At 32.9% G+C, this 9,922-nt stretch overlaps 1 protein-coding gene across 2 annotated transcripts; it reads right to left on the bottom strand.

The window, feature by feature from the left end:
- Positions 1-1,712: 1,712 nt before the first annotated feature.
- On the bottom strand, positions 1,713-9,880 carry Pex23 (tectonin beta-propeller repeat-containing peroxin 23). 2 transcript variants are annotated; one of them, XM_089593059.1, is made up of 26 exons: positions 9,611-9,880; positions 9,017-9,252; positions 8,763-8,945; positions 8,530-8,682; positions 8,364-8,456; positions 8,046-8,226; positions 7,741-7,964; positions 7,471-7,668; positions 7,222-7,394; positions 7,013-7,142; positions 6,654-6,880; positions 6,425-6,556; positions 6,190-6,346; positions 5,944-6,106; positions 5,761-5,864; positions 5,543-5,685; positions 5,122-5,470; positions 4,889-5,039; positions 4,620-4,819; positions 4,323-4,532; positions 4,140-4,241; positions 3,933-4,068; positions 3,649-3,840; positions 3,479-3,556; positions 3,186-3,343; positions 1,713-2,098 (listed from the first exon to the last, which is right to left on the bottom strand). In XM_089593059.1, exons 2-26 carry the CDS (start codon positions 9,239-9,241, stop codon positions 2,048-2,050), a joined length of 4,113 nt encoding a protein of 1,370 aa, XP_089449185.1. In that variant the 5' UTR covers positions 9,242-9,252; positions 9,611-9,880; the 3' UTR covers positions 1,713-2,047. The 2 variants fall into 2 exon arrangements, with proteins under 2 accessions (XP_089449185.1, XP_089449186.1); XM_089593060.1 differs by lacking the exon at positions 3,479-3,556 and having other exon boundaries at positions 9,017-9,249.
- Positions 9,881-9,922: the final 42 nt, after the last annotated feature.

Raw genomic sequence — 9,922 nt, 5'->3', positions numbered from 1 at the left:
GAGTTTATAATCAATACTAGAGTTCTTATAGTTATTCTGGTCTAAAGTTTTTCCAATCTTATAACATATTTTTGTTAAAAAAATATAGAAACATCGCTAGAAGTATATGGAAAATCTCGTACAAAAAAAAGTTTAACTTGTCTTTTTAATAAATAAAGACAAGTTAAATTTTTTTTGTACGAGACTAGAGACCTCTTCATTAGAAACGCTTTGATACTCGAGTGAACATAAATTTGAGTATAAAAACAATTTGAAAATCTTTATACAGCAGATGAATTTTTCTATGTAATTGTACAGCTAGAGATTTTTAACATGCGTGTTGTTGTTATTATTATTATTATTACTACTACTACTACTTAGGTATCTTTAATTTTTTATAATATTCCATCAAGTGATCGATTGTAATTTTTAGGCAGTTTCGCCCTTGGGAAAAAATTATTTAAAATAACAACGAAAAATGTGTGTGTAGTGTATACTTAATAAAACAGTAGCAATGAATAATCGACGTAGGGTAAAATAAGACTTTCGATTGAGGGCTGTGTCTTTCATTCTTTCATACTTTAATGCGCATATTTAAAGAACCGACCAATTAAAAGCGTGCCATGTTTTTTTTTAAATGTACATAAATTTTTTCATTTTAACGTCGTCGTCATTGTTGTCGTCGTTGATGTAACTAGTTATGGCAGTATAAAAACATGCACGCAACCACAGATTTTTATTATGTTTTAGACGAAATAAATCGTCTTTGTAAAAATGTACTTACAATTACCACGTTTTTATATATTAATTGTAAATTATTTTGTGTTATATCAGAAAAATTAATAAATAAAATAAGGGTTAAATTTGTATTATACGATATTATTTTTATTTCTTATGCTCTGAGCATAAATCTTTTTCCAGAACCAAAGTATATATGATTTTGATAGTTAAAAAAATTTTTAATTTGTATGTTAAATCTGAAGTAATTTAATTTAATACATTGAAAACTCCTTTAAAAATATTTTATTTTTTAAAGTGAAAGTAATACACTTAGGATCAGATAACTTTTTTCCAGCAAAAAACTTGTGATAAATGTGATGTATTATACTATATTTTTTATTTTAAAAGGGAATGGTTAAAATTGGTATGAGTGTACTTAATGAATAAACTACAAGTTTATATATAATTTTAACATTTATTTCAATTAATTATAATTATTTTAAAATTTACATAAAATATTATATTACGCACATCAATAAAAAAAAAAAAAAAAAACAAGTTAATAATTTTCGCTCGTACATGATTGAGAAAAACAGACTTCTGAGTATTTAGATCTAAATTTTCATAATTTCATCTTGTCAGACGTTCAAACTAAATAAGAGTGCCTTAAATATAAAGTAACAATAACATTTTTAAATTTTATTGAATATCACTTGTAATGGAAAATGTAAAAAATAAAACAAAATAAATAGAATAAAAATATCAAAAAAATATAAAAAAATTATACTGGAATGTTTCACTGTTAACAAGTCTTCTTCAAGTAAATAAAACACAAAAAATGGTTTACTTTTTCAAAAAACAATTAATTCGATAAACTACATTAACCAAGTAATATATAATTACTTTGAATAAATTCGAGTTTTTAGAAATAAAATCGTTGTGTTAAAACTACTGGAATCACAATGTTTACTACAGTCAGAGCAAATGTAAAAGTATACAGAAAAAAAATGTATATATATATTAAAAAGCAGTCATATGCATTATAAAATTTAAAAAATTAATTTAATAAATAATAAAAAAAATTTAATATCAATTTATTAAAAATATAATTCATTGGTATAGATTACTCTTCTTTACTTACTTATTAAATGAAATTCACAGTTACATAAGATCGTAGGAAAAGATTAAATATTTCTTTGAAAATTTGTAAGAATATTATTTACAAATTCTAAAATTCTAAATTATTGTTAATTCATACTCTCAACCTTGTGCGCAGCAACTTTACTGCATGAGCTGACTTTGGTATCGAGATAAACTATACTTCTTACATTGAAGTCATACAAGATACTTAACTTGTTTTGTTCACGAGTCCTCCAACAGATATGTACTGCCAATTGGCCTAAAATACCATCGAAATATGCTTGTGTAAATATCTCTATAAATAAATATTGTCGAATTTTAATACTAAATATTTATTATATTTATCTTGTTACTTTAAACTAATAATGGAAAATATTCTCATCATTGCTATTACTACTAAAATCGTATACGTTTTTATATTTTTAATCCTTTTTTCATTGTTCAGTAAACTTTTGTACTTTAAAACTGACTAATAATATGTTGATTGTTTACATTCTTTCGTTTCTTTACTAATAAAATCGAATTTTATTTTTGATTAACGCCAATTACTAACGTTTGTCTAATACAAAAAAAAATTGTATTGTAGGATTAATTTTTATTTTTAAAACGTGTATTTTTTTAAACAATTTTTCAAAAAAATAATTTTCCCATGTTGGACGTTCTATATAGTGTATGAAGTCGTTGCACTAGTATCGAAAACTGCTGCTTTGTTATTTGAAAGTTAGTATATATGAAATAAATTTCTTAAACCTCAGTTTTTCGGATTTCCTAATTAACTATAAAATATTGTCACGAGAACCTAGCCTATTCGTGATCTGATTGATTGGAGCTTGCAGCCGATCAAGTGGTAAGATAATCTATTCTAAAGAGGCTATTCATTTCACTGTTTTTTAATTGTAATAAACTAATACATCAAAGTTTGGAGATTCGTATTAAATCAAATATATAGTAAAAATAAAAATTTGATACTAAACGTTATCATAAAATGCGACTTTCTCACCTTATAATATTTTTAATTTCTTAAAAACATACGGAAATTCGTATCTTGAAGAGAAAAAAATAAACCACTTTCAGTAATAGTATTCCAAAATGAGATTTTTGGTTTAAAATGTATCTTTTAATAATATTTAATATGGTGCAGTACGTATCTAGGACCGAAAAGTAAAGAATATTCCAGATCACATATTTATTTACATGGCAAATGTTTCCCGTTCGTGGGTGATGGTAGACGTAAATGTTCACGACTCGGCTTTGTGCAAGAAAATAATTGAAAATAATACGTGGTTCCACACTTTATCACATTACAAAATTGCCGCATGGAGAAACATGTATTATTTCAAACTTACCCCTACGCCTGTGACCCAGCCAGAACCAGCTGGATTGTCATCTGTAATACCGATCCTTCGACACACCAGTCCAGCTCCCGCCACCGCCCAAACTTGTCCGGGAATGTGGCCAACTGCAACATGCCTAAATCCTTGTTTGGCATTTGCTACAGAGACGTCTGTGAAGGAAAAAAAAAAAAAAAGAAAAAAAAACATATTCACATTTCAAATCCATTTCTATTGTAAAAATTAAGTGAATCAGTACATAAAAGAAGAATAAAAGTGTTAAAAGAAAAATAAAATAGACTACGAACAGCTTAGCAGTTCTGCAGAAAAATTACGTATAGGCGAAGGTATCGAAAGTTCAGTGTTTACGGTTTCAGTGTTAACACCTGTGTTAAATAAAGAATCAAAATAGAATTTGTATCGAAACAAGGAATGTCGCATGTATGTAGATTTTGAAGCATTCATGAATGATATTCACCGATATGAATGGGATCGTTTATCATTGAAGTTATTGTTTGCCAATGTGTGCCTTCGGGAAATACGTTTGGCTGAATTTCGCGGCGAACCGATAACTTTCCCAAACTGTCCAGGGCCCACACTGCGTTTGAACCAACTGCAATTTGTTTTATGTGCATTCCTTGTGGTGGCTCTACATTTTGCCAAGATTCCCCTTTGAAAAAAAAAAAAATAAATAAATAAATAATAATAATTGCAAGATAACGTTTGTTATTCGAGTTTTACAATTAATGTGATATTTTTTACCTGTTGGTTTGCTACGAGTAACCCCAAACCTCCAGTAAGTCGATCCATTTTTGCCAACAGCCCAAACTTGTCCATTAGGACCAATTGAAATATTGATCAATGGTTGATCGCTGGGAATATGTTCCCACGAAACACCCTGAAATAAATTATCATGTAAGTTGTCTTGAATAAGATGACGATTCCGACATCTTTTTGCATTAAATGTACCGTTAAGCAAAATTTGGAAACACCACGTCGAAATAATGCCTCTCCATTTGTAGCAACTGCCCATACGTGAATAGGTGAATCTGAATCTGGATCATCAGAGGTCTAAACACGCATTTGAAATTTTATTTTGCTAACTAAAAACACTTAAGAATATTTTTTGCTAAAACAACGCGCATTACGTACAAATAAGGACACGTCGACTAATTTAGTATTTCCTAGTTCTTTCCAAGGCCCGTAAGTGGTTAATTGGCATTTTCTAAACCATCTTCTTCGCCTTACGTAATCCGTGAAATGTTTCTTTCCGTGATATTGGGATGGAAAATCCGTCGCGTATTGCCAACCATCGCGATCGACTCCTCCTGGAGTATGAAAGTCCAGTATCCACTCGGACACCTAAAATACGTGCACACACTATATTTTAAGAATACATCACTTAATACTTGCTTGAACAAAAAAAGTTCGGTAAAAAATAATCGTTACCCATTGCCAATGGCAAGACAGTAATTTTGTATTTTCTCGTGTACGCTTCTGCCGTCCGGAAGCATCGCTCCACATGTACCTGTCCGTTGGCAGGCCGTGAGATGTGTAGCCAGTCACTGGATTCCAGCGCTGATTTTCGTAAATGTAATAATTATGCGTATCTATCATCGGATTGACGTCAGTATTACTAAAATCTAAGCCTAAAGACAAAAACATAAAATAACAAAGGATAACAACAGGAGAGAAAAAAATTAATCGCCTGTTTTTACCTTTTAAAAAAGTGCCACCCCAACCGCCTGTATAAACCCAAGGTGTGCTGTCGTAAGCGATACCCCAAGTCACTCCCGAATTGCAAGTTTCAACTTTCTTCAAGTGTCCTCCCATTTGTCTCCAGAACATTGATATTGGCTCGATAATCACCTAAGTAAAAACATTTTGAAACAGCTATTGTGCGGAGAGAATAAAAAAAAAAAAAAAAAGTGAGCGCAATGAGTCAACTCACAGATTTTGACTTATAAATTACGCTGCACAACGTCATTTTTCCTTTGATTCGCAAATGAGTTACATTGTGTGGTGGTATTCTGTGACAGAAAAACGTGAACTCGGTATTATTAATGAAAATCCGATATCCCCGCTCTTCGCAATTGATTATCAGAGAAAAATCCGAGCCAGCTCTGAGCGGACTTTCACCACCTCTCTCCTCGTCACCCCACTGATTGTTCTGATACGTGTTTCTGACGATCACATTTTCACTCAGACGCGGATTAAAGTGAAAAGCAACGTCGTTACTCTCTATGCTCTTGTTGTATTTGTTGGTGGTCGACGAGAAGCAAACAAAATTAAACGATATTCTGGAAAAAACATACATGCTTCAAAAAGATATTCAAGAAAATCTTTTCAAGTTTAATTTATATTCATTTTACCTGTCTGCATCATTATGAATGCACACTGACGCGTGTAAAGAGCTTCCAGGTCCAAAACCATTGTGTAAAATACTTTCAAAGGGCAAACTTTTTCCTGCCACGTCGAGTTCTTGACTGTACAAGCCTTCTAAATACTGATTTTCCTATTGATAAATATATTATACGTTTTTGGTTTTATTAAAAGATTCAGTTCCATAAAGGACATGTTAAAGTTGTACCTCTGCAAGAACTGGGTCGTACACGAAAACATCACCCAAAGCAGTTGTAACCCAAATAGCATTCGAACTCGGTGGCCCAAATGCATTATTCATTTGGCAAGATACTAGAATCAATTTTAAATTTTGTAGTGATTTGAGAAATAAAAGATCTTGTTGATCTGAGAAAAGAATATGCATAGTTACCAGAAGTGAGATGTGCTATCCAATCTTCAAGTTCTGCATCACTGCCAAATTGTAATCTCAGAATTTTCGACTTATTTAATCTAGGAGTATGAATGGCTAGACGAGGACTGCCCGGTTCGCTACAGCAAACCACACAAACTATCTCTGATATGGGAAATTGAACCTGATAATCATAATTTTACGAGTTTCAGTAGGAAATAAATTGTGTCGAATAAAATGAAAATAATCAGTATTGAATAAAATTACAAGAGCAGTTGCCCCATCAGGATTTAATATTGTCACAGTGCCAGAGTCCAATGAACCAGTATCACTACTTATCCATTCTAGTTCTACAATACATTCTTCAAAAGTAGCTGAACCTTTTAATTTACATTTGGCTTCGCCATTTTTTACCCACGAGGATCTAAAAAAGGATAAAAACTGTTGTTTTTTAAACCATTTTTTTGTTGTTTTTATTATTTGGTAGTAAAAACTTACTAACTTTTCAATGGCTTTTTCACACAGCGAGAAATCAAAATCAACATTTTTCATTCTACTTTTTAATTCACTCAAAATATGCACTCTCCATGGTTCGGCTGTTTCACCTTGCGACGAACCATTTGTTTCTAATATCCTGTAAAAATTAACATTGCATAGTTAGCACACCTTTATGCTTGCATTGAAAAAATAAAAATACATTTTACACATCCTAAAGCTCAAGGTATAGTTACCATTTTGGCGGATTATTTGGGTCCAGTAAACACGCACCAGCGTCAACTCTGCACCAAAGCATATCACATTCAGCCCAATAAACAGCAGAATTACTTTCGTCTTCCCCAAACACACCCGTGTCTCCAGTCAAGTCAGGGTCAAATATACTGCCATCAGTTTCTGGATTGGCCTCGGCACCAACCATCGACCCGACTGAGTGTACTGGACTCCATGACCCAGGATTGACCTGAAAATTATGTTTACAACCTTTTTCAAAAAAAATTTCTTTGTAAAGGAAGCTTGAGATCGCATTTACATTACGACCCAAACCGAAATTTCCCTACTTGCTCTTGTGGCATTTGATTATTTACTTATTTACCTTAACTGTGCTGCCCATTCCCTTTCCAGATACAATTATGGACTCTCCACTCTTATTTAAAGTTTCATTGGATATCGTTATATTAGCTACACTATCGTTTACATCATTGAGCTCGGAAGATCCTGCAGAACTGTGTTTACAGAAGAAAAAAAATATTACACACATGGAGTAAATAAAAAGTTAAATTCTTCATTACTCTGAAAACTCACCTTGTACTTTGGCTTTGATTAGTTATTGATTTATTTGACTTTTGAATACTATTTTCAGGTAGCTCGTGATGTTTTTGAAAAAGTTTCAAGGAAGTGGGTGCAGGGGCTGATCTCGATTGATCTTCCCATTCCCTGATTAAAGCTTCACTAGTGCTCAAAGGCCTTTGATTTTGCTACCCATAACATCGTAAAATCAAATTACTACTTCCAAAATCAACATTTATAACACGTAATTTTATTTCGACTCACCAGAGAACCGTAAGCATGACGCTGTTGGCGAGGAGTACCACAAATACTATGTCTGTTGCTAGATAGGCTGGCATTGCTACTCGCTCTACTCAACTGAAAAGGCGCGTTAATCGCTTTCCATTTTTTACCAGTCAATTCCGATCGCGTAATACCAGTACGATAATACAAACACCTGTCTTCATGTCCAATAGCCCAAACCTGTGGGATTCAAGTTTTACATTAATACAACTTAAGAGCTCCAAAAAGTCAAACTACAGCCGCTCCACTTACCTGGTCGTTTAGAGCTACAGAAACTAGTATCATTTTAGTGGACATTTCAACCCAACCAGTTCCAACAGCTAGCTGTTCGCACACACCTCCCATTTCACCTTTTATTCCTTTTCTAAACCAAACACTACCCTCGTGTGTTACGGCCCACACAGCATCACAGCCAACACTAATTTGAGTAAGACGCAATTCGGGTTGTGGTGGCTCCACTTCAATCCATTCGTCTCCTTTAATTCAAAAATCCGTGAATTCAATTGGAGGCTTTATTATTATTTTTTTTTTTCAAATACGAAAAATATTACAAATACCCATTGGATTTTCCCTAGTGACTCCAGTACGTACAACAGCTTTTCCATTCAATAACGTCAGCCAAACTAATCCTGTCGCTCCAACACTGACTTGAGCCGCTTCGTCTCCTGAGTTCATTTTGATCGCACTCCATCGTAATCCTTCAGGAGATGTTGTACTAACACCAACTCTAAACATTACCTGCATACAATGTTTTGTTAAATAAGCCTTTCATTTAATGCTAATCATAATTTAATTTAATTGTATTTAGTTAGACATTTTCTACTAGTAGAACTTATCAATGAACATCAATTTATGCATTGAAACAAAAATCTTACCCTCCCATGAGCAGTTACTGCCCAAACTATAAGTCCTCCTGGATTGCCTCCTGGTGTTTGATGACCTCCAATCGAAACGTCTATAAAAGGTTCCTGAAAGTGATTCGTTAATACAGTTTCCATAAATAAGTTTTTAAAAAAGTGTCAATTAAAACAGTATTCATACTTTTGTTGCATCCTTGTGGAGAGGTGCAATGGCGCACCAAGAATTCATAGCGCTGTAGCGCCGGTAACGTACCCATTTCCTTCTTCTAACACACGATTTCCATTGTTTTTTTGGAGTGTACGTAGCAGGAAAGTCCACAGCATAAGTCCAGCCCTGTTTAAAACATGCAACAGATTATTATTAATTGAACTAATGGTAATTTCAAAAAGATTCGTGGTTTTTTTTTTCCTTACATCATGATCTAATGGTTGTCCATCTAAGGTTGTTTCGATACACCAGTCACCTTCCCACTGCCATGCCATGGATGGTAATTTAACTTTGTCACGGCTACGATCGACAGTACCATCTTGATTGGAAAAGTGATATCTGTCTGTTGGCAGTAACTTTCCACCAAAGCCTTCAATAGGTAACCAACGCTAAAACAATTATCAAAATATTATAGTACAGAGCATAATTAACTGACTTTACTACATCGTAACTTGTTTACCTCATTTTCATAAGCTTCTTCTTTGATCCTTATTGGAATATCCAGGCCATGCACGTGTACATAAACTTGTCGATCGCTCCCAATGGCCCACATAAAATGAGGTGCAGCAGACATTTGTTTGAACTCAAGGCCCACGTACATAAACTCTCTCCACATTGTTCCAGTAGTGGAGAGATAAAAAATTCTGCCTTCATGGTTGATGGCGTACAGGTTTGAGCTTGGCATCTTGATCACTAATTTGATTGATGAAGTATTGATAAAATTGGTCGTGTAAAATGAACTTTCATTACAAAATTAACAATGTAATCCACAAGTGAGACTTAACAATACAATGATTCATGCATAAAAGAGAATTGGAGAACAATCACTTTTAATATTTTTTATTAAAAACAAACAAGTCATACATTATTGTTGTCCATCTTAGAAATGTACAAGATTAAGAAATGATTTTACAATAGTGCAGTACGTATTTTTAATGAAAAGTCTACAGTTGTTTAAACAAGCTTCAATTATTGATTAAATAAGACAAATATAATAATCGTTAACCAGAGGAGAAAAAATTGGTGAATGATTAAAAAAAAAAAAAAAAAATACCTTGTTGACTGCTGTCACTTTATGGTGTCCAAATTTTTTCTCTCGGAAAAAAAATTAGTTTAAATAGTTGATTTTTTTTCTGCTCCAAGGTTACAGAAGTATTAAAATGTGAGAAAGAAACTACACACACGCTCGCTGTAATGTACAGCACACTAATCATTCACCAATAAAATGCGTTACAAATCGTATTGTTCCCCCTTGATATTTATCAATAACTTTTATTGCATTTAAATGATCCATAATTAGTGATATCTCGAGAGACTACCTGCGTGCACCTTAGCCCTGATGTATTTTGATGTTTTGGTGATTAAG

Source organism: Copidosoma floridanum, unplaced genomic scaffold, assembly GCF_036245765.1.
Source record: "Copidosoma floridanum isolate Cflo_tuat_1 unplaced genomic scaffold, Cflo_Japanese_pri ptg000019l, whole genome shotgun sequence".
NCBI classification, from domain to species: Eukaryota; Metazoa; Arthropoda; class Insecta; order Hymenoptera; family Encyrtidae; genus Copidosoma; species Copidosoma floridanum.
This window is presented reverse-complemented; position numbering and strand designations above follow the sequence as displayed.

Excerpts from the sequence above, each read along its gene's own strand:
- Pex23 (XM_089593059.1), bottom strand. The coding sequence starts at position 9,241 with ATGCCAAGCTCAAACCTGTACGCCATCAACCATGAAGGCAGAATTTTT. Across the intron at positions 8,683-8,762 it reads GACAACCATTAGATCATGAT|GGCTGGACTTATGCTGTGGA; the intron begins GTAAGGAAAAAA and ends TGTTTTAAACAG. Across the intron at positions 5,686-5,760 it reads ACGACCCAGTTCTTGCAGAG|GAAAATCAGTATTTAGAAGG; the intron begins GTACAACTTTAA and ends ATTTATCAATAG.